The following is a 25,115-nucleotide window of genomic DNA, read 5'->3' on the forward strand; positions in this document are numbered from 1 at the left end:
TGATATAACAAAAGAGACTAATGACGAATCTTTTGTTAAATTCATGCAATATGGCAGCTGTGAAAATCATCAATTTTACGTGAGGATTTTAAAGGCACCACGCATAGGTATTTTAGATATATTTCAAATTGAGGTCGCTGCTGACCGTTGGTGACGTAGTCATTAGCAGATCGCGTCGAAAGAGAAATACCCCGACTTAACAATTCATTTTGAGAAATGTGAGAGTTTTCGAATAACACCAGAGAGTTTTCTAATCAACTTAAAAATGTAGTTTCAAGACTATTCCAAAAAGTTTCTTGGTGCGTTTTGATTAATAATCGACTACTTCGACGATATTGCGGCCATCTTGCCAGGGGTAAAACAAAACAAAGATGACGGTAAATATATAGAGTTTAGTGTGTTTGTCTTTCTCTTATGGGTAAAGGTGATTGATATTCCATCTTTATTCATCGACGTCATTATCGTAACAAAGCTTTATTTGCATCCTAGATTCATTCCCCATAATGCTTTGCGATCCAAGATGGCCGCCGTATCGTCGAAGTAGTCCATTGTTACTTCATGTATTGACAAACTAAGGGTTCGTCTGTCTGTGAAATAAGAGCTCTGAGAATCGAAGGAGAGAATATAGATGTATAGGCGATGTATTCTTAGGGCTGTGTACGGGGGAGAGGGCAATTATTGTTATCATTCGGGCTACTTATACTACTTTTGTTTCCTTTCATAGGTGAAGCAGTGGCATCCATGATTATGCGACGAATTCTGATGTTTGCGTCTAGGTAGTTGTCAGTAAATGTAAGTCATGTCTAGAATGTTTGTGTGTAGTGTGGTGTGTGTGCGCGCGATTTGGGTCGTTTAGTGCTTTAATCTCCTGGTCAAAGAACACATTCTTATTTTTTATTTTTTATTTCCAAGATGATAGCCTTTTATACGATAAAGAACAGATTATAACTAGTTTTCGATGATTGTGCGGGGCTATGAAGTACAGTGTAGCTCAATTATTTTTATTGTTCTTAACGCTAACCGTTTCAAGCCTTCAGAGCTTTAGATATAAAAGGACTACAGGCTGTTGAGCTGGTTTTTATGAAACTAAGTACTTGATTCAAACACATCGTCCACGTTTGTAGACAATTATTAGACAAATACAGTCTCGATTCCCAAGGGCTAGATTTTCTTCTCGGTATTCAGTACCAAATACGGACCTCTTTAAGACTGATTCCTTCTGTTTAATCAAGAGTAATATTATTCTGGTTTGTCTCTCATTGGTTGAGAGTGAGAATGGATGATTGACCAACCAGGAGTAAGCTTTATTCTGGTGGTTTGTCTCCCATTGGTCGATAGGGAGAATGGTTGATTGACCAATTAGAAGTAAGGTCAATTCTGACTTGTCTCCTATTAATTGAGTGTGTCAATGAACGATTGACAAATCAGGACTGAGAATGAATGATAACTTGTCTGTTGACAAAAGCCCTGTGTTACTGAGAAGATAAACAAGAAATGACATCCCAAAGCAGCGGCTTTCAAATGACCGTAACGTTAAGGCAGGAAGTTTATTATTTTATAAAGCAGTTCACTCTCAAATTGACTTTTGGATCATCTACGAAGCTGGTCGTCTTTAGAGAATTTCCTAGTTGTCTTAACTTTCCTAGCGTTTCAAAGTAATGGCTATTAAAATGAAATCGCAGGAATAAACCTTTTTTGACGAATTAGAATTGAAATCGATTTTTAGGAAAACACACAGCCATTTGCTTAAAGCGCAATATCTTTTTCTTGAGTAAACATTAGATTTGAATGTACTTAACATCGTTTTATTTGGAAACTAATCTATTCTTTCGATACTTAAGAGCTGTCCTTATGTCTTGAATGCTGTCCTTATCCATTAGATAATGAACCCAGTGCTTTTTTGCGCAAGCCATCATCTTCAAGCTAATCATCTTCATCAGGACGCAAAAAAAAAAAAAAAAAAAAAAAAAAAAAGCTAAATACAATGTCTTGATGGGGCGCGATCCTCAAAAGCGAGGCCTACGCCCACGAAAAAGTACATGCTTGCTTCCTCTTTGTTTTTCTATGCTTTGATCATTGTCTTAGTTTAGTAGTTACTAGTTCATGATGAAGATAAACGGCGGTTGAACTGATCTTCAGTTTATCAAGAATTGAAGCTAACATTGTAGCGACCCTATTTGCCTGTCCGTAGCCAATCAGATGGCTTGCCCATAATCAGCTCTTTTCATTCCTACCGACCATTTCCACATACAAATTCACTATTATATTTTTTGAAATTTTTTGAATTCAATCAGCAGTTCTTGTTTAAGCGTTCATCGTTAAGTTATCTCTACATACAATATATCTCAGTTGGTATATGACGTCGTATACATATAACCACATATATGTATTGGACATGTCTAAGAACGCGAGAACCATACATTGATGGCCTCAAATATTGTACTATTTATGAACCTGGTATTAATATTATTGATTTTTTCTATAAAGGGCCGGACCCTTGTTATTCCTCCCTTATCGCTGGCGATAGTGCTTGAGGATTTTTATTACTCTGTACATATTCTATTGGTACTTCTGGAAGGCTGTAGCGGCACGTGACTTTGTTAACGCGTGATTGGATGAACTATCTATATATATTGGCAGTAAAAAACTTACGGACACCATTATTAAAAGTTAGGCTGTTGCGGACGGAATTTGTGAAATTGAATAAATTCAGTATCTTGAAAAAAACTGAACCTCGAACTTTCACTTCTGATGATTTCGAATTTTCTTGATTTTGTTTTGCTTGGACAAAAACCACAAAAACCAAATGATTTTCGATTCTCTCTTACTAAATATTAGTAATTGTGCCTTTGTCCAGTTGAGCCGGGTAGTCCAACTCGCAGGGACTTTTCACCACACATCATCTTCCTTCATTCGCATCATTTAGATTTTGCGACAACAGTACGAAGAAACTAAATAAATCTAAAATGAGAACTAAAAATCCCTAATACTTTTACTCTACCTACCAGCGGTAGAATGTTATGACAGTGTCCCCTAGTGTGTGACGAACAAAAGGATAATATCTTACTTCCATCTAAGTATCCTAACAGATATTTATTGATCGGTCATTCGACAACATACAAACGTGATAATTTAACTTATATTTTCCCGAACTGTTCATAGATAGATTATATTGATAGTACTTTAAACAAATCCCTTGAAATTACCGAGGTTTTTATTATTTCTAAAACTAAAAATTCTGGTATCAGGAATTGGCAAACCAGAATTATTCGTGAAAATGTCTCCCTTGTGCTTTAACAAAACGTATACACTTATTTCAATAAAGTTAGTCACCTGAAAAGCTATAAAGCTGAGGCCGACCAGGATTATGGGTAGATTCATTTTACACGTTCAACGGCTTGATAACTGTTCATGGACTTACGAATCTTTTACCGGTTACAGTCTCACCTCTTCTGAGCATCATCGAGCTGCAGTTTGTATTAAAAAAGCTTTGTATATATATGCTTTTTTGATATGAAAAGTTTCCCATGATGCTCAATGATCTCAGCTGTCTAGGTTTTTGGTGACTAACTTTATTGAAATAAGTGTATAAATTTGGCTTATAAATATTCTTTTAAATCTCTGCCGCTCAACAAAGGTAAATTTAAGTACATTCGTACCAGAAGTTTCTCTCTCCAGTCGTTCTCGGTCATAGTTTTCGAGAACTGGAGCGAGAAAACTCTGAAACCCAGGGTAGTTTTTAGGGCACTTGAAGATTGTTGTTTTTCGCTGACAGTTTATACTTCGTACATGAGCGCTAGGATTATCGATAGAAAAGGTAATAAAAGAGGAAGAGAACGATAAATCTAGATTGGATAGCAGTTTACTCAAGGCTCTCAGGGGACGATAATCTCAGTGCCATTTTCCAGACACGCGCAATCCCGCTAATTTTTGAAGGGTTTTTTAGTCGAACTTAATAGGATATTAAAAGGTTTTAGGACAATTTGTAGGCTTTATGCATATAAAATCGATTCAATTGACCATTTAGAAACTAAAATTTTTTTTAAAGATTTCCTCAACCGCAAAAAGGATATTTTTGCGAATTTACAGTCGAACTGGACTACGTGACACTTCTATTTAAACTACTTTGCGAAACCATTAGGCCTTATGACCTTGAGACTTTTGAGTACATTTACTATTGTCATGGTGCTAAGGGTGTTATGTGTTTATCTGATAGGACAAAAGTTCTGACGTTAATAGCTCTGCTTTAGAGACACGGCTTTATTTGCCGCTTTCAAATTGTTACACTTGTTAAAAGGTTTTTGTAAAGTTTGATTGGAGCGAATTAGATGCCTTTTGAGGGTCGAGGTATTGTTAATTCCCCCCCCCCCCCCTCCAATGCATGTACAAGCTGTTCTGTTCCCTTAGTGAGAATATAGTGATTAATGTCTTGATCTCCCCAAAATCCCTTTTTATCATGAAGCTCTTAGTAAATTTTTCTCTACAAAGCCGTTCTCGTGGCACTATTTTCCTATCAAATAAAGAAAGCAGTCTAAAGACGGCGAATCATTAGTGTAGGTTATGAGGGTTGGTTAGACTGATATATTGAAGACGCTGCCATGCAGCACGAGTATTGAGACAAAGTCTCATTTTTTCTTTAACTGATTTACATTTTTATGAAATTGAAATGGAGAAATGGATGATTTTTTCGTTTATTTGACATCTTTAGGATTTTTTATAAATAGATTTATTGATTGTTATTGTAGAAGCTCTACATTGAGTAAAACCATGTTCTGTGCCCCTGTTCAAGTTGAAACGGATAACAGCACTATCTGAGTTTTATTACTTGAACAGGTGGGCAAATGGTTAAACTTCTAGAGGGGTTTTCGTATTCATGGAACACGAATGATTCATGATTTTAGTTACACATACACGGTAAGTGTGTTAACACTGACACATCCTCCCATTCATCCAACCAAAAACGCGTAGCTACGGCTATGATAAAATGCGACTATGAAGTTGCCGTGTTATTCCCACTTATACGAAAACTTCTCTATAAGTTAGGATGGATTATTTAGTAGGCTTATATTCACCGTCTTCTACGATAGGGTGGACCAAATTTTGCACCGCGAGAGTATGTCGGCTATTGAGCAATCACAAGGCTATCATTGCAGTATTTCTTCTTGCATAGCTTGCGTTACGCAAATATTTGTCTACCTACTTCGTAGTCAACTATGAATGCGCTCATTCAGTTCTTGTTCCCACAGCCCGCGTTCCTCTTAGTCACCGCGCTTCTTTGCGTAAACCAAAAGGAACACAGGTTATGGAAAATAGAATGGCTCTTTCATCTACGAAAATTAATCCAAGTGTAAGTCTTTGAAGTTCACCCCTGAAGGGTTTGTGGAGGTTAAAAGTATGATACTTGGATCACTCTACTCTTATGAAAAGACCATGAGTTCAAAGAAGAAAAAAAGGAAAGTAAGACAGTACTGAGCTATAGATCTATCTGAATGTAGAGTCACAGAATGTTTTAAGCAACCAGGTATTTTGTGATACATAGTTGAGATGAAAAGAATTTGTCAACGCAAAATGAACATTTGATGCAAAAAAAGCTTATGATTAAACGCAAATGATTAATTTTAGTTGAATTAAGTTGTATTAGAGCGAGTATGTTGAGTTAAGAGAGTAGTAAATAGTAGTGTAGTAATTGTAATGGTAACAAAAACATGCTTGTCAATAAAATATGGTTTCCGTACTAGTCATGGTTTATTCTTAAGATACATTCAGTAAGGACTGAATACAAAACTAAAACTTTTCCTAGACGTAGATGGTTTCTTCTTTCCTCTTCTTGGTGAGTACAGTACCAGGTTTGTGTTGAGCGTCTGGGTGGTTAGCTAGCTCTGAGGGGCAAGTGCTTACCTGCACCATAAAAACAAACAATCTATGTTAACTCTAAATTTGTACCATTCCAACCCAAAACATTAGGATTTTGCCTTCTATCAATCAAACTAGAAGATTTGATCGATTAAAGTCAAAATGGCAGACAGACTATGGGCTATTGACTCATAGGTCACGAGGGCGAGAGGACTAATTTTTTCAGTCGATTCCAACTAGTTGGTCAAAGATATAAATACAAACAAGTTTTGAATTAAAGCTAAATTTAGTATTTTGGTTTTCAAAGCCGGCACTTTTCGCCACTAGTAGGATATAACTTATAGCCTAGTAGTAGCTCATCCAATCAGAATGCAGCATTGATGATATACCACTAGTTGTATTTGACTAAAAGATAATTCGCATTGACCATACCCCAAGTATGAACTTCTGTTCCCTCTCACCCCATTTCACGAGGGAAAGAAGTGGTAGAGAAAAATCAGCGCTGAGAAGATCAGCTCAGCTTGATCAACATCGGCAAAGAATAAAGAAGCGTAGCCTGCTAATCTTTACAGGAGAAGTAAATACTTACAGGACTTGCAAGAAGTACTTGCTTGAGATCGTAAAATAAAGCCGAGTCGGATTGAGTCAGGAAGCTTATGGCCACACCTGTTTTTCCTGCTCGACCTGTTCTACCGATACGATGGGTGTAGTCTAGATGATTAACAAAAAATTAATAAATAGAGTTGAGCTACGACCTCACAACGCCCTTTTAAAAACTATACAGAAATGGTTTTATCCCTTTAGGGGAATAGTTGCAAACCATCATTAGTGAAACATGAGACACCCCAACCTTGCTCTATCAAGATAATCTATGACTGTTGTTCTTTTAGCTACTATAGGGCTGGGGGAGGGTCTGAAGTGTGGTATCTAAAGGAATCTCTTACCTTCTATAGTCTTTGCCATATCGTAATTGATGACATGTGAGACGTCCCTAATAATCAAAACGAACTCATTGATTATCGAAGCATTTGGAGTATTGATGCAAAACCTAACGCCTTAATTTTTGAAGTCGATATATGAGTTAGTCGTGCCCTGACTCGGACATTGTATCAAGGTATCATTAAAAAATTGAATTCATGCACAACACAGCGCACATTTCGTGACGCATAGAGCAGTGTTCGATGACTGTGAAAAAGTTGGTGCCGTATGCGTGCCTCGACACGACCGTGATGTTATCTAGAATTTTGATTGGTGGATTTTTTCTCGCGTAATGTGATTGGTCTGGGAGTGGCGTGACCTCGTCGTTTTCATGTCGTGTTTCGGACATTTGATTGGATAGAGAATAAGATTCCTCGTGCAATGTGATTGGGCTTGCATATGCATTACCGTGTTACGACCGTATTCGCGCCATGAGCTTTTCACAGTCATGAAAACTGCTCTATAGAATACGTAAAGAAACAAGCAGGTAAACAAGCTTAAGATGCGTCAGTTATGAAGCATACAAATATAATGAAAGTTACATACTTGATGTCAATACCACGACCTGCAACATCTGTGCAAACCAGGATGTCTTTAGCACCGTTCTTTAAGCTTGCTAAAGCAAGCTCTCTGCAAGAATACAAACGTCGATTAGGCATTATCATTTTATCATTCAGTCCATCGTATATTGCCATCATCATTATCATTTCTCTTCATCATCTATTTCTCATCATTCATCATTACCATCGCCATCATCATTAAAGGCGCGATTACACGTAGTGATTTTCTCTGCAACTTGTCTCGCAACGGCCTTGCGACACAAGTTGCATGGAGCATTGCAGCGTGTAACCTATAGCGCAATTTGAAAAATGCTGCGAGACGAGTTGCGGCAATCGTTGCGAAAAATTAGAATTCGCTTCTATTTTTGGCAACGATTGCGTCTTCGTTGCACCGTCTAAACACTCTTGCAACTTGTGTCGCAACGCTGTTGCAAGACAAGTTGTAGAGAAAATTGCTCTGTGTAATCGCGCCTTTAATCTATCTCATTAATACTAACACCGTCATCACGCCTCATCATCATCATCAGCAGCAGCAGCAACAGCAACAACAAGGGCAATGATCACAACTAATTATAAGTTCTCATAATATTTAGGGTCGTTTTACCAAGTGTAATACAAATGATGCAGTTCTTACCTCTGTTCTTGGTTACGACCACCGTGCAAGACCGTGGCGCGGAACTGCAAAACGTTATAGAAACATTTCAGAATTTGATAACAAAACAGAACTGAAAAATCATGGCAACACCAAGTACTTACGCCCATTTTCTCTAGAGACTTCGCAAGTACATCTGCTCCCTTGAAAGAGAAAAAGAAGACATTGAGTAATTAAAGTTTCTTTTAGGCCGGCTATGCAACATCTTTTGCATGATAAATGATAATTGATGCAAAAATCAACTCCTAAATTCCAATTGGAATTTCAGTGGATGAAGAGCCACTCTGTGGAAATGCCACTGCTAAACCCTATTTATTTATTTAATTCAAGTGCTTGCTCGATATTTTTGGGGGAATTACGCAGCCCCCTAAATTATCTAACGGTTCTCCCTTTGGTTCGTCCCTAAGTTACTAAGATGATTTCCCATTGTGTGAACAGCCTTCAGAACAAAAAGACAATCTTGTTTAGCTGACTTAGCACATTCAGTGTAATACTATGAAACCTTACCTTCTTTTGGTTTACAAACACCATGATAGGAGGATCAATATTACTGTTAAGGATCTCCAGCAACTTCTTCCTGCAACCAACAAGTCAAACATTTTAGTGTAAAGTTTTAACCAGTTGACCCGAATAGCAAGTTTTCAATAGAAATATGCATGGACGATTGAGCTTGCCCTCCACTCAAGGTTGATGATGATGATAATTAAAATTTATTGAGCTGATTGATACAAAGCAATGGCAACATCGGCTCTCGTAAGAGCACAGCTAGCTGTCCTTTACCTCATGGTAAGGATGAAAGGGGTTGAGTGCAAGATGGAGCTGATATTGCAGTGAGAGTAATACGTTACGTTGATGACAAGCGATGAGCACATCCACTCTCGTAAGACCACAGCTAGCTGTCCCTTACCTCATGGTAAGGATGAAAGGGGTGTGGGTGCAAGATGGAGCTGATATTGTAGTGAGAGTAGTGCGTTACTTTGATGACAAGCGATGAGCACATTCACTCTCGTAAGACCACAGCTAGCTGTCCCTTACCTCATGGTAAGGATGAAAGGGGTTGAGTGCAAGATGGAGCTGATATTGTAGTGAGAGTAATACGTTACGTTGATGACAAGCGATGAGCACATCCACTCTCGTAAGACCACAGCTAGCTGTCCCTTACCTCATGGTAAGGATGAAAGGGGTTGAGTGCAAGATGGAGCTGATATTGTAATGAGTGTAGTGCGATACCTTTTGCCCTGTTCTTTCAACATATAAACACGCTGTTCTGTTCTTTCGACTGGTTTACCTGTGAATACAAAACCCTCATTGTTTAACTGAATCATTAATATAGAGTATCGGTATATCACGGCATGTTAAACAGGGCCTCAATAAGATTGAGGTTTGTACTTCAAAAACTTACCAACTGATCCTATGTAAACAACACAAGGCCTCCTGTTAATAAAGGAAAGAAAAAAGAAATTCAGTCTTCCAACTGAATGATTTTTGTGATGACATTACGACTGGCATTATGATGACCTAACCCCACCCCCTTAGGCTGGTTCTATGAGGGAGCAATGCATTTTCAAGTTACAAGGAATCAAGGAAAAGAGAATCTATAATATCAAGAGTTACAATGGTGCAAAACATTTCATTTTTTGCCTGATGCTTAATTCCTATTGATCTCTATCAATGACTAACTTTATAGTTTACCCCTACAGTTTCAGGGGGGTTCATTTGGAGTTAACACTGGCACTCTTGGAGTGTGTACACACCATGGTATCCTGAGCAAGGCACTCAAGAGTATAATTATTGCTAAATAGCTCTCATTAAATGAGCGCAAGGTCCGTGATGAAGTTATGGGCCGAGTTTTCCCCACTGCCTCATGAAAAAGTGGGGGAAACAATTTGATGTTCCATAACTTACGTGCAGACAGAGCAAGTGGGGTTAATAAGATGTAACTTATCATATGGCAAGGTGAATACAAAAAATTGGGTTTGTGGTCCGTACTGCAAATTGGCAAATGAAAGCATGTAAAATTACCTTGCCAGAATATAATAATTTGTGTTATAGTTGCATCATAATTTAGTGATGGCTATTGTGCCCAACCACTCAGTTAGTGTGAACACAGTGTTGATCAAAGTGAATTACCATGTGCTCAAGGAGATTGACTCACCTTGAATAGGTTTTGGCCAATCTTTCTACTTGTGGTGGCATAGTAGCTGTGAACATGACAGTCTGAAAAGAATAATCAATATTAATTAGTGCTGAAATTAATTCTTTAAGAATATTCTTAACAGACCCCTTGCATGTGACAACAAAGCAGCTCAATTTAAAGGACAAAACAAAAGAATTTCAATCCCCTGAGAGTTGGAAACCTATTGTTATGTCCTCCAAATTAAGCTGTATTCCAACGTGCTGCAAGGGACGTCTATACTTAAGTAGACTAGAAAGTAAAATGCAGTCATTATTTAGGTTCATTATTTTATTTTTCAATCACTAATTCACTCTCTATGTATCTGCCTTATCTTTTTGCATGAGATTTAGTATGTTTTGGTCACCATGTAGTATTATATCAAGGAAGCAGGGGAGGTATATCTCTTATCACCACCGTGACTACGGTATAATTCCCGTACTCAGTATCATAGGTGAGTAGAATTTCTCTCCTGTGTTTCAAGGGTTTTTCTCTTGGTTCTCCGGTTTCCTCCCTCCACGAAAATAAACTTCTAAATTCCAATTCTATCATGGAACAAGGGCCAAAGGTTGGTTAGGCTACTGGCTATTAAATGTTACCCTGGTAAAAGAAGGACGATTTTTTTTTCAGGCTCACCTGTCTGTACTTGTTTTTGCCCATGTGATTTAACAAATGTTCTGGATCCTCAGCAACTTCACTGTCTGGTTTCTGGTTGGTCACTGGGAGGTACTCCAAGATCTTCTGTACATCTGGCTCAAAACCCATGTCGATCATACGATCAGCCTACAAACACCAGGTGAACATACAGTACCAGGTAAGCCTTAGATATTGGATTTTAAATGCTCATACAAGTAAGAATCGCAAACTACAAACCTCATCAAGAATTACATAAGAACATCGACTCAGCACCAAGTAACGATTTTCTGTGAGAAAAGAAATTCCAGCATAAAAATTGAAGGTATATTTTTTAAAGAAGCATGGGTGGTGTAGGAGTGGGAGTGCTTGCCCATAACCAATGCAACCCAGGTTTGGGTTCCACCGGGCTCTGTGTTGTATGTGAGTAGAGGTGTATGTTGGTTCTCTCTTGTGCTTCAAGGGTTTTTCTGCTGGTTCTCTAGTTTTCCTCCCTCCACAAAAATCAACTAATATATTCCAATTGAAATTTCTGTGAATGACGAGCCACTCTTTGGAAATACTGTTAAATCCCATTTTGTTATCCTACTGTAGGTGAAAAATGTGATGTTAAAAGTTGAACTGTGAAACAAACATGAGGAGCACCTACCTAATACATCAATCAGTCGACCAGGTGTTGCAATAACAACCTGAATAAAAAAAAGCAAGATATTTTCAAGGTATGAAATACCTCAAACAAGACAGTAATAACGTTTGTGTGATGGCAGGTTTACTACCTTTGCTGCCACCATACTTACCTCACATCCAAGACGCAGTTGAAAACCTTGATCTTCACGAGACAGCTAAAATGAAAAACATGAAAATGTATTGTAAGTTATGCTATACAGTACTTCAAGATATTGAGTCAGGACCCCAAACGTTTTCTTGGTATTAGAGTAGTTTTACTTGACCCGTGAAAGAATAATAAGCATGATACACAGTAGTAGATACTAATTCCATTGTTTTCTTGTTTTACTTGGACTATTACACCTTTTGCTGTTCATTAAGAGAAAATGTACATTCATTTGTGCCAATAGTTGTATCAATAACGTGTAATGTACTTTCATCAACACCACAAGTAACATCATTAGCGCGGATCAACTTTCAATAACGACAATTGAATATGCGTGTACATTCATAGGCATCAATGGACAATCAATAGCGCGTTTGTACATTCATATGCGCGGAATGTATTTTCTTGTGCGCGAAATTCAACTTCAACAACACCAATTGACAGACAATTGCATTTATGGACAATCATTTACCCAAAAGTGAAAATTCATTAGTGCTATTAGCATAATCATTGACAATCTATAACGCGCTTGGACAATCATGAGGGTCAACGTTATATTCTATAGCGTGGTTCGACAAACATTTGCATGATTCGAATAAACAATAAGAGAAATAAAACAATCATTAGCGTTTTTTTTTTTAATCACTTTACACGTAATACATATAAAAAACTCAGGAACCTGCCTCCATAATAGCGGCTGCGTAGGAGAATAGCAATTAGCTCACTTAAAGCAGCAATTAAAGCCGACATCAGCCGTCCAGAGATCCAACAACATACGAACTATTGGGCTGAGGCAAGATGACAAGGGATTGCGCTAGGTCTCTACAGAAAGCAGTTGCTAATGGAAGGGTTCCAGAGAAATGTGGTAACCATCACTATCGCTAAATGTGATCAGTGGTTCAGATATATGCAAACGTATTTGCCACGATGTATAAATGGCGAAGAAATTGAAGGCTAAAATAGTTTTTTTTTAAATCGCTATTGATTGTTTTATTTCTCTTATTGTTCATTCGAATCATGCAAATGTTTGTCGAACCACGCTATAGAATATAACGTTGACCCTCATGATTGTCCAAGCGCGTTATAGATTGTCAATGGTTATGCTAATAGCACTAATGAATTTTCACTTTTGGGTAAATGATTGTCCATAAATGCAATTGTCTGTCAATTGGTGTTGTTGAAGTTGAATTTCGCGCACAAGAAAATACATTCCGCGCATATGAATGTACAAACGCGCTATTGATTGTCCATTGATGCCTATGAATGTACACGCATATTCAATTGTCGTTATTGAAAGTTGATCCGCGCTAATGATGTTACTTGTGGTGTTGATGAAAGTACATTACACGTTATTGATACAACTATTGGCACAAATGAATGTACATTTTCTGTTAATGAACAGCAAAAGGTGTACTATTACTCACTAGTTATACAACTTTGTTTCATGGACCAAGTAAAATCAACCTGGGAGGGGAGGGAGGGGGGGGGGCTTACTCCCCTATACAGGTATGTGCCACCAATAAAGGGTATGGTTGTCAGCAATTCTACTTTGGAACACAGTGTATAAAATCATGCTTGCTCTCTGGAACAGGGTATGTGAAATAACACTCTCTTGTTCTGGAACAGGGTATATGTAAAATCATGCTCTCTTTTTCTGGAACAGGGTATCTATTTTTGCAAGTACCGGAAAAGGGTTTGTTATATGAATTTCAGCTATTTTACTTTGGAACAGGGTCAGGGTTCAGAGGACTCAGTGGCACATCCCTACCCTAAACAGGCAAGGTTGGGTACCCCAGGAAAATTACTCTAACATCTATCTGACATATGTACTCACCCCACCAACTATGGACACACATCTTATTCCCAAAGGACGGCCAAACTTCAGAAGCTCCTCTTCAATCTAGAAAAGTACATAACAGCTTCAATATCAACTCCTTGAAATTAGCCAATCAGCAAACATTTTGTTCGTAGCTCAATATTTCCTAGTTCCAGGTTTTCAGCTCAATGAACGACAGCTTTTATCCGAAAATAAAGAAAATAAAACTTAACCAGGGAAAGATTCACTAAATATTTTATAGGAATAGCATTTTTCATTGTTGTTGTTGGAAAATATTTCGTTCTGAAAGTAGAAGTAAAAGCTGCTTGGAAATTTATGCTGTGACAAACAATGAACTGCATGCCTAAATTCCAAACCATAAGTGTAATGCTGTATCATTATTATAATTAAATACTCTCATCTTTATATTTTGTTTGACCAGGCTTGACAAAATATAGCAAGCAGACTAATAAGATCTATTTTTCACCTGTTGAGCTAACTCTCTGGTTGGGGCCATAATAAGTGCATAGGGTCCCTGGTCGGAATCCTCAACCCTACAAAATACATAACAAAGAGTTCAGTAATTTAATTTCAATCAAGTATGTTTACACCTGTGTGGACATGGTAACTGATTAACCATTCAAGACATGAGTGAAAACAAGGGAAGTAAACTCGAGTCAAACTTGAACCAATGAAGAGCAAGCAATGAAGCCAGCTAGATACTTGACACTTTGATGTTATCAACAACCGTGGGATAGGAATGAGTGATGATTGTGAATGACTGAGGCCAATATGATACTGATTTTGCTCTCTCCTGATTGGCTAAAGTATTTTATTTTAAAATTTGTTCAAGTGGTCCCAGTTAGTCTAATGAAGAAATAGAAAACGAGCGTGCATGCTGTGTGCAGTTATAAATCACACAGGGGTTGACAGAACACGAGAGAAGTGTTAGGAGAAGCATGATGCGTAGCGGAGTGCTTCTCTAAACTTCTCGAGTGTTCTGCCAATCCCCAAGTGCTTTATAACTCCACACAGCACAGCAAGCAAGTTTTCTATTTCTTTTATAAAATGCAAAGGGCGCATGCATGCTGTGTGCTGTCATAAAGCATGTGCTCCCAACCAATCAGAATGCAAGATTTATAACAGTTATTTTATCATTTGATTTTTCTCTGAATAAAAAAACTCTGACCCCCTGTTACTATACTAACCTGTCCAGCTTGGGTAGACCTCTAATCCAACACAACAAGGGAATGGTAAAGGCTGCTGTTTTACCACTACCTACAATCACAAAGCAAACACAATTCACAATCATTAGAGCACTTTTCATATTTTGGCATTTGAGACAACTCCATTTTTCGGCATCTGTCAATTTTTTTTCATTACATAACTTCCTTAACATAACATTACATAAAATATTCATAACATAACTTAACACTTCTCTTTCACGTCAGCATGCAATCCATTTAATTAACATTAGTTATCATACTCTTGGAAAACACTGTTTCCAAGCTAAAAGGGCTATACAATGTAGGTAATGGTTTTGTGAAAAACATGAAATCCAAGAATACTGGCAAATTGAAGCTCTTCATATATCATCCTTCTTACCAGTCTCTGCTACACCAATGATATCTCTGTTTTGCATTCCGATTGGTATTGCCTGCCGCTGAATTGGTGTTGGTTCCTTAAATCCAAAACATTCAATATCAGTAGTTGTGTGTATCTGAGTTTAACAGATGAGGGCCATTCTGGTTTAACTTGGGTACAAACAGCACCATGTTTGGACCCAAACTAGACCACAATGCATCATGTTTTCCATCTCAGAGTAGGACTATAGAGGTATAACATTACATAACACAACATACTGTAACATGACATGACATGGCAAACTAATAAATGTTTCATGCATAACTTACTGTATAGTTCAGCTTCTTACAAATCTCTAATATTTCTGGTGGAAGACCGGATTCTTCCCAGGTTCGTATGGGGTTAGGAATACGGCCACCTAGAGAATTGATTGGGTTTATAGAGTTAGAAAAAATAACCACCTACCAGGACTGATTCATAAAGTTTGTGAAAAGACCTTGCAACTGAGACAGACAGACACATAGACAGACAGACAGACAGACTGACTGACTGACTGACCAGCCAACTGCCTGACCAACTGACTGACAGAAAAAAAGCAAAAGAAATTGTTGAGCAAACAAATAAAATTTCTTCTATAAGTTATTTGTAAAAATAATGTTACTTTAAAGCTTTAACCTTTGGTGCTGATGTTGAAATCTTCCCTAAATATTCTCCAATCCCTATCAGTCATTTCGTCCTGTTTCTTCTTAGACCAGTGACGATCATCATGAGCCAATTTCTTTTCCTTTGCTTTGACTTTAAGGATGCGTGAGCTGAACAGTTGGATTAAGAATCAAGAAATTCTTAATTATGAATTTATGAATAGTAAATTTCAATGATTAATTTTGCAGAATGTTTTAGATAAAATACATGTAAATATAATAACCTTTCCTGATCTTTTTCCGCCTGTGTACGTCTTCTTTCCAGCATTTCTTGGTAAAACTTTCCAGCTTCTTTCTTTTGAGTCTGTCACATTTAAGAGAATAGAAATAAATAGACATGAGACAAAATATTTTTGATGACATTTCCATACTAAGGTGGGGAGAAATACCTTGATATCAATCCCTCCGATGTGTCCTCTACCAAACATCTGAGCTTGATGTCTCTCTTTGTATCTAATGATCATCAAAAGATAACATATTATAGATCTAGAGGTATGCAACTGTAGACAACTTAGAGGCTGTTTTATCATTTATCTTATAGGGGGCGGGGGAGGATGGGTGAGAAAATATATGCCCAATCCTTTTTGACATCCCCTCCCCTGGCCTGTTCCCCCCCAACATTTTGAAGGCTTTCCTATATATGATTTGAATTATTTCAAGGCCCTACTTTTCAGGGTCCCTAAAATTTGAAGCCCCCCCTCCCCCCACTGATAAATAATAACAGTCCCTTATACACATACATTTAATCAGGACCACAGTGGATAGAGTTGGATCAGTTGGGAGTTTTGCCAACTGATGCAGCTAATTTAGATAATAATTTAATAATTTGTCTGAACTTGCTCAACAGCAATCGAAACCTTCATACAGTAACCATGAACCCAAAAATTGGAAAATAGAGGCTTTCCACCATCACATGCTGGCACCCATAAAACAGTAGCAGAACAATAAAATCCCTTTGCTCTTGGGAATTGAAATTTTTCTCATATAAAACAATTGTATTGTTCCTGCCATCTAACATGGCTGCCGTCACGTGATGGTGCAAAGCCTCTATAGCCAGTACAAAAGTAACATTTGAAAAGTTTTATGCTCGAGCCGAACCAAACCTAACATTTTGAACCCCCTCCACTCCAGACAAAATCCTGGATTGGCCTCTGTTATGAGCTGTTGTAAGACTATTAATCTGGAAATTTGTGACTGTCATTATGTTACTGTCGATAGGCAACTGTCATTATGCAACTGTTACAACACTACAACTTACATTGGGTTGTAATCTACTGATGTATCTTCTAGAGCATCCCAGTCAAACACGAATTTACGATCGCTTAACTTGCGCACCTTCCTACGCCTCTTATTCAATCCAAGATATCGTTCCTGTGAAATGTAACAAAAGAGAAAACCTAGAGACACCAAATAGATGGAAATTTGGTGGTTGAAGCCGAGTTTGTTGGCTACTGTATGTTCAGAGTTTAGAGCATTTAACAACATAGAATTTCTGTCATACCCAATTATAACTGTCTTATGAGTCAGTATGCATCTTATTAATATGTACTGTACTTTCTTAAATAAGAAAAAAAAGTTACCTTTATCGCATCAAGCTCTTTTTCAATATATTTATCTTGCCTGGCCTTGTCTCTTTTCTCATCTTCCTATAACACATCAAGACAAAGTACCAGCTTCATAAACAACAATAATAATAATGGGGTACTTCTATATTTCAAATATCTCAATGTGCTTTACATTTATAACCAGTGGAGGACTTTACGGGCTGCGTATTAATGTCTAAATATAATAAGGATCCAATGCAAGGCTATCCATTTGACTAAAAGGTATATAATACATACCCCTTCTACCTCTGCTTTTTCACGTCGTTCCCTTCTTTCTCTTCTTTCCCTTTCATCCTCTAAAAAAACATTGCAGTGATGTGTTTAATAACTTGAAGAAAACTGATCAAGGAACAGTAGTAACTGGAAAATATTGCTGACAGAGTTATTTTAAAAATGCAAATTGTGTTTCATCAAGCAAATCCTTGAAAGAAATTTCTGAGCTCTGGGTGGGATTCGAACATGTGATGTTCTGCTAGCTAGTCAGGTGCTCTAACCAACTGAACTAATGGAACTCAAGTTGATGAGTGAGGTCTACATGGTATTTAAGCTTTAAGTGATTCTACTTGGCCTGTGAAAAGATAGTAAGCATAACTCATTTACTTTGACTGTTAGTGACACTTATTATACCTGTTTCACTTGGGAGGTGGGAGGTTTCACTGGCCAAGTAAAATCACTCTATTCAATCCATGTAATACTGTGTACCTTTAGAATGTTGAGCTTCTCTTAAAAATGTCTCCCTCTTTTGTCTCTCCTCCTAGAGAGTACAAATTACCAGTTTAAAATAATTGGAAAACTGCTAAAACCACATCAAACTTTCTACTGGAGAAAAAACTATGGGTGTTACATTCTTCTTGGAAGCTTTGTAATGATAGTGGACATTAAAAAGTCACGGAACATTGCAGCTATAATATGACTATGATAATAATAATATCAGCTATCATAATGATAACGATGATAATAATAATATCAGCTATGATAATGATAACGATAATGATAATGAATTTGATAATGATAACGATAGCGGTAATGAATTTGATAATGATAATGATAACGATAATGATCATAATAATAACTATATTAATGTGTCACAGTTTAACACACGAGTACCCTACTAATTGGGAAGACCTATTGGTAACAATATAAGGTAATCTAGATAATGGTATTTATATATCCAGACCTCCGTTTTTCTTTTTTGCTCTTCTACTTGCTGCTGGCGTCTTTTCAGTGCTTCTTGTGCCCTTTGTTCTTTAGTCAAAAATGTTGGCTGCAAAATTGAAAATTCTTTCAATGTTGTTTCAAAATGATAAACTGTATTTTTGTCTCAAGTCTTCTACCTTGGCACTTCTCTTTTGCTAATCAGATAGACCTGTATTCATAGATTATTACCTTTTCTAGAGCTTTCTTCTCGGCCTCTCGTTTGGCAATCATTTCTTCCAGTGATAATGGCTGTGAGTAACAAACCAATAACATTAAGTACTATTTTAAATAATTAATCAATTGATTAATAGCTTTATTACTGGCCTTTATCATCAAACGACAGTAGAGGCCAGTTAACGATTAATGTCAAAGTCCCAATGAAGGTTTTTAACACTCAATTTATACAGTGGCCAATACTCCATTTCACAGTTCCATTCAGTGACCAAGAATAATAGTTCCTAGCTGAGGATGGAGCAAAACTACAGTTTATCATGTGTGGTAACTCCAGCCTTGGCTTGGAACTATTATTCGTGGTCACTGAATGGCACTGTAAAATGAAGTATTGACAATTTCCCAAGAATGTGCACTAAATAGAGGTTTAACCATTCTCAGATACAACATGTTCAATATACCTCAACTTTCACTTTCTTTTGTTCTTCTTCTTCCTCACTGTAAATCATAAAACAATGTAAATGTTTCCAACAATCTAAAATATATTTATTAGTCCTAAGTAAACAAGGGAATAAAAAGAAAAACAACAACAAAAGCATATTATAGCCACGAAGAAGCTTCCCTGCAGCTTCTCTACCACCACTCCCCTCCTGTCACAGCAGAAAAAGACTTGTGTACAAGTATGTAGCTAGCTAGTACGAATCACATAAATAATTTTGAGAGGAATATCAAACCTTTTTCTGTCTTCTCTGCTTCTATGAGGTGATCTGGATCTGGACCTGAACATTAATTCAATAGAATAGCATTTAATACCAACTCCATTGCATAAAAGACGATGGATTGTGAGCATAAACATGATCAATATAATCCACTTTGTTGGGCTCCCTGTGGTACTGGAATCCAACATGGAAGTTGATACTTATTTTGATATTAAACTACAACAGTATTCTAGTGGCTGTTATCATTGCTAATAACTAACTAGTTATATGTCACATTTCTTTGATTCCTTTCCGATATATATTTAAAAAATAAGTCGTTCTGGAATCATGAATTACAAAACTTCTACAATACCTTCTCAAAGTTTTAATATCACTGACTGTCAATAACAACCTACCTTGACCGTCTTCGATGCTTTCGATCCCTTGACCTGTCCCTTTTCCTATCTCTATCTCTTTTCCTATCATCTTTATCCCTATCTCTATGTCTATCTCGGTCTTTTTCTCTTTTTCTCTCTCTGGATCGATCACGTTCTCTAGACTTGTGCTTGTCTCGTCGGTCACGATCTCTTTCTCTCTCCTTCTGCTTCGACCTTTCACGTTCTAGCTCCTTAGAAGGCGAATCACGGTCGTCTTCAGATCCCATTTTTACTCAGAAACGATGAAGTAATTACCAAAATCAAGAGAAAAGTTTACTTTTTCGATTTATTGAAGTTTACTGGACAAAGTAAAACATGGCGGCCAAAATCTAATGGTAGTAGCCGCTGACACGCTCCCATCATACATCGCGGTCCTCGCGGTAAGAATTTCAAACCTGCTGCACTTCCAAATTAGTTCCCCTCCCCTCTCGTTCCCAAATATTTTGCTTTCGTATAAGAGCAGAGCATTTTCAAAAACTTTCCTTATTATCTATTTTTTATTTAATAATTGCATATCTTAATATTCTTTACCGCTGTCCTTCCTTCAGCTTCGGGATCAGTTCAGGGAAGAGGAACGGCATTAATTGGTGGTTTTCAACTATTTCCAAGAGAATCAAAAGAGGAAGACATGGCGGCCATACTGGTGGACAGGTAAAAAAGGATATATAGCAGTACGTTCGACATAATTGTGAAAAGACAACATGCTGTGGAACTACTGTGCCGTGTCGTGACGGCGTCTAACCGTCTCCGAGCATTCTGGTTGAATTGATAAGGAGTGCTTTGATTGGTTCGACGGACGTTCTACCGTGACCGGTGTGTCATTAATGAATATCATTGGGAGTATCATTTATATGATGTGGGAGGTCCTTTACTGGGATAAAAGGAAAGACAGTTATAGTACTGATGATGTTCCATGCCTTTGAACAAGTGCAAGTGGATCTACTTCAACGAGTCTATACTGCATGATCTAAGTTTAGTTTTCGCAGTCATTCCAAACGGTCTCAGTGCTTGTATAAACATTGCTGCAACAGATTATTGCTATACCAGAAAGGGCGGATCCAGCCAAAATTTTAGGGGGGGGGGGGCTAATTGAGTTTAGGGGGGGGGGCTATTTGAGTTTCTTCCGTCAACACAACGGAAAACAATATAAGAAAGCATCGTTTGTTTCTTCTGAAGGGGAGGGGGGGGGGGTTCAGACCCCCTTTGCCCCCCCCCCCCTGGATCCGCCCTTGACCAGCATTCATTTTTTATATACAAGATATAGATATTACTAGAATACCAGCATTCATTTTTTTATATACTAGATATAGATATCACTAGAATGCATTTTTATTTGCATGACAAGAGCTATTAAAATATACGATCCGTAACCCTGCCCAGGCTCAGACTGACAACCCCGATCCTCGATTGCGCAATATCCCGGCCAGCGGTCTCAATGGAGCGCAATAAAGTCATTGACAGATTCCATGCATCGCCTCATAGGAAAGTCGAGTCCAGTTTGGTTCTTCCTTGAAGATGTCTGTATCAAGAGTGAGTTAGAAAACTGATAAACGACTCACGGACAACGTACATATTACTTGGCACACGTCTTAGGCTTTGTGTTGCTTTGAAACTCATGCGTCTATCTTGACCTTCCACTGCTTTAAGCGGCTAAGCCGTGCCACGACGAGTTCATCTTAATTGTCCAACAAAGTTTTTTAAACTCTGCCACTTAGCCACCAGATCAGAAGGAACCTCGAATTTCGTGCTTACTGCCAACACAGTTCAAGTCCTTTACTTCTATAACTCCAAAACTTCAAATGCAGTTAAGTGTACCTTTTTTTTAATTACGAACCATTTAACTTACTTAATCTGAAAGCTTTATAATTTTTAATTTGCTTAATTATGATTCATGATAACGCAGTATGAACAACGGCGCGCAAGTTCAAACTAGTTTCAAATTATATATATGGTTTTAAGAGTCCTGCCAGCTATTTTTGCTTTGGGTGTTCGTTCGGATCGAGTAAGTTATCTGTTATTTTATTTTATCGTTTCCTTATTTATTTTACGACTGTTGTGAGTGATAACGAATAATACTGAGTTTTATGGGCTGTATTTTTCATCATATATGCATTTCAAGTGTTGGTCGCGGAATCATTTGGCTCAGTTTCAAATGCAAAGTTTTTCATTTTGGTTTTGATTCTATGTAGAACAGAGACGATAGACTAGTCGCAGCTCTTTTCCTACAGGTGCGAGGGAAGACAATTGATGTTGATGAGGAAAGCACGACTATATTCAGTATGACTCAAGTTTAAAACTTGTCATACTGAGATCTATGCACGGGTATGCAAGCACACTGCATTGATTTCAGTATGACAAGTCACGCGTACTCATCAACAGCCGATTGTTTTTCCTCACACCTGTAGAAAAAGAGCTGCGAATAGTCTATTATAGTCTCTGCATGGAATTAAGGTCCTGTTACACTCTGAAATTTTCTCAGCAACTTGCCTCGTAATGCTTGAAAAATGCAGCTTTGCAAGTTGTCGAGGTAAGGTTTTACATTGCTACACGAGCATGCGTTCTTAAAAAAATTGCCTTACAATTGCGAGAAAAGTTGTTGATACACGTGCACTGTGCAATGGCGTTGCGGAAAAGTAGAACCGAGTTCTATTTCGAGCAACGCACAACAAAAAAATTGCGAGACAACATCTGTTACCTTGTGTAATTGCCCTATTTCGCTATGACGTCACTGCTTGTTTATGTGGGGGATAGGATCGCCAAATCCAATAGAAAATTCAACAAAATTTGCTTCTTGCGAAACAGTTTAGTCTAAAATGGCCTGGTTTTCAGATATGATATGTGTTAATATGTACTAAAAAATATTCTGAGCGTTTGCTGGTTATTCTACTTCTCTTCGTGGATTTGATACGGGTTTTAGAACAATTTTCGGCGAATTTGCGTTGATTTGACCCTCTCCGACGACCATGATCCTTTGCGTTTAAACAATAGATTGTTTTGATGTGACGTCATAGTGAAATAGGGCAATTCTCCAGTTGCTGGAAATTTTCTGCAAACGACGTAGACTCCCCTTTTATACATTTTTTTGTAGGTGTCTTAGTACTTTTTGTAGGTGTCTTAGTATTATAAAAATACTTGGTTAAGGCTTTATTGTATGTTCCATCGATCTCGTATGTTGTTTGTCATCATTTGTAAATATATGAATATCGTTAATGTATAGAAAAGATTACAAGGAACATTTCTATCAATAGACTCTGAAGAATAATCCTAAAATAACTGAGGAAAGGGGTAAAAACTATGTAGGGCGTAACCAGAGGTACAAATGCTAATTGGAGGAGCTAAGAGGTTTACTTGTGAGTTCAAAGCATACCATTAGCTAAACTTGTGCGTGATGGTAGCCGTGCTGAAATATTATATCGATATTTTCATATAGCTAATTGATTATTCTTTTTCTTGTTTTCATAAAATAAGTAATAGTAATTAGAAAACTGATGTCTTGCTTAGTGTGTCTGTAAAAACATTCATTTTCGATAGAGAGGTTTCGCAGCGCCCATGCTGTTGGACAGAAACAATACAACACTTTTACTTAATTTTCAACTTACAAATCGTTTTAATAAAGGTTGAATACAATGTTTTTGGCAAAATATGATCATAGTGAATAGCGTGAGCATTATTAATACTAAATACTTGGCTGTCTTTTGGTTAAGAATCGCTATGATTAAAGGATTTGGAAATATGCTAATTAGTTTATATGAGGATAAAGGCGTGGGCGTACTCTCCCTCCTTGTCATAGGTAATACACCGATCCCTATTATGCTTAAGTGTTCCCCAAAACAATGGAGAAGTTTTCCCAATATTTAACAGGAACTTTCTCTTCGCCACTGATTGCAATGGTAAAATAAAAAGCCGTGGTATATCCGATCTTTTTAACCAATTAACTATGAGTAATTTGGATATTTCTGAAACATGCACTCTTTCTCGTAATTTGATGATGACAGCTAAAACATAATAAATTAGGGCGGCATTCAGATTGTATTAGATGAGAGAATAGCGACCTTTAGATACGACGACGAGTACGAATACGAGTTTTAAAATTGGTCCTGTGCACGTGGTTAACACTGAATCGTATTCGATTTCCGATTTTTTACAATCTAAAGTTTCAATCTACGTACACGATCACGACTACAAAAAGATAGTGCCTCTCTTTAAAAGTTAAACACTCGTACTCGTTCTCGTACTCGTCGTCGGATCTAAAGGTCTCTCATAGCAACTTGGTTGCTTAGCCCTTATCGATTGTTTAATTATAAAAGTGTTGATGATAAAGAGATGATCCTTTTGTGTTAAACCTTTTGTTTGACTTTTTGTTCAATATGCATAATTTTCAAATGCCAGTCCCCGCTTTTCAATATGCTCCGCGGTCCCTGAGGCTATCGACCTAATTAGCGCCCTGCCATTGTCATTATCAGCCAATATCCAAGCCGCAGAAAGAGTTTCTTTACTAAATGCATTTTAATAGATTTCATTCGATGATTCCCCCCCGAGCAATAATAATTGTAAAAAATACTTATATATCTGCGGCATTTTCGATGCGGATCCAAATAAACATCGCGTCTCGGCCGGAATACGTGTGGACGCAAATATTGGAACGAAAAAATTTCATATTCAAAAGTATCCGAATACTTGTCAACGGGGTTGAAGTTTTGGCATACCTATGCATTCAATTACGATAGAAATGTTCCACATCACTCGGTACTCTGTTCAACTTACTTGAACCACGAAAACGCGATTCTATCATTTTCTCTTAAGCATATTCGTTGAATTCACCCATCAAATGTCTCTGAAAATATCTAGCTTAAAAATAAAGATTGAAGTAAAAGGATTATCATTTAGGCCAAGAGTTTTCTCAACATTTAGATGGGCGTAACCACGATAGTCAACAAACTGATCCGATATTGAATACTAATGTTCTGGCTCAATGAAGTTTTACAAAAGACTGACTCTAAAAGCGTTGATGCTTTACTTCAGGAAATCCAGTGATTATGCTAGTTAAAAAAGTGTTTGTTTGACTGCCGCTTTGTACGAATATATACATGTAGAAAAAGGACCTTTGCATAGCTTGTTGATTGGTATGATAACATTACGAGATCTGTGGGTGAAACGTCAAAAAAAGTGGAAAAACTGAGAGGAATTAGATAAAATTTCATTCACTGAAGATGAAGAAAATCTCAG

The 25,115-nt window shown here is 37.4% G+C and overlaps 2 protein-coding genes across 10 annotated transcripts in view; one reads left to right on the forward strand and one right to left on the reverse strand.

The window, feature by feature from the left end:
* Positions 1-5,737, forward strand: part of LOC116303160 (protein alan shepard) — a 38,861-nt gene extending 33,124 nt beyond the window's left edge. For all 9 annotated transcript variants that reach the window (XM_031712648.2, XM_031712647.2, XM_031712646.2 and 6 more), the window contains one exon: positions 725-5,737. In XM_031712648.2, coding sequence (XP_031568508.1) covers positions 725-728 — 4 coding nt within the window. In that variant the 3' untranslated portion in view covers positions 729-5,737. The remainder of the gene's footprint in view (positions 1-724) is intronic.
* Positions 4,676-20,205, reverse strand: LOC116303159 (putative ATP-dependent RNA helicase DDX23). Its single transcript, XM_031712644.2, has 31 exons — positions 19,869-20,205; positions 19,489-19,533; positions 19,216-19,252; positions 18,773-18,832; positions 18,564-18,650; positions 18,089-18,140; positions 17,624-17,682; positions 17,363-17,428; positions 17,041-17,153; positions 16,172-16,235; positions 16,007-16,086; positions 15,757-15,893; positions 15,411-15,499; positions 15,103-15,178; positions 14,706-14,775; positions 13,985-14,051; positions 13,516-13,581; positions 11,647-11,691; positions 11,499-11,538; positions 11,090-11,139; positions 10,853-10,999; positions 10,199-10,260; positions 9,446-9,477; positions 9,274-9,331; positions 8,551-8,620; positions 8,148-8,186; positions 8,026-8,069; positions 7,378-7,461; positions 6,798-6,844; positions 6,443-6,564; positions 4,676-5,898 (listed from the first exon to the last, which is right to left on the reverse strand). The coding sequence occupies exons 1-31, from the start codon at positions 20,114-20,116 to the stop codon at positions 5,797-5,799; spliced, it is 2,358 nt and encodes a 785-aa protein (XP_031568504.1). The 5' UTR covers positions 20,117-20,205; the 3' UTR covers positions 4,676-5,796.
* Between the last annotated feature and the right edge of the window lie 4,910 nt (positions 20,206-25,115).

Source organism: Actinia tenebrosa, unplaced genomic scaffold (assembly GCF_029948245.1).
Source record: "Actinia tenebrosa isolate PJP-AT-01 unplaced genomic scaffold, QUT_ActTen_1.0 PGA_scaffold4__44_contigs__length_22323623, whole genome shotgun sequence".
Lineage (NCBI taxonomy): Eukaryota > Metazoa > Cnidaria > Anthozoa > Actiniaria > Actiniidae > Actinia > Actinia tenebrosa.

Coding starts and splice junctions, on each gene's coding strand:
- LOC116303159 (XM_031712644.2), bottom strand. CDS start 20,116: ATGGGATCTGAAGACGACCGTGATTCGCCTTCTAAGGAGCTAGAACGT. Junction 11,539..11,646: donor AACTGCGTCTTGGATGTGAG/GTAAGTATGGTG, acceptor TTTTTTATTCAG/GTTGTTATTGCAACACCTGG. Junction 8,621..9,273: donor TTGAAAGAACAGGGCAAAAG/GTATCGCACTAC, acceptor TGTTGGTTGCAG/GAAGAAGTTGCTGGAGATCC.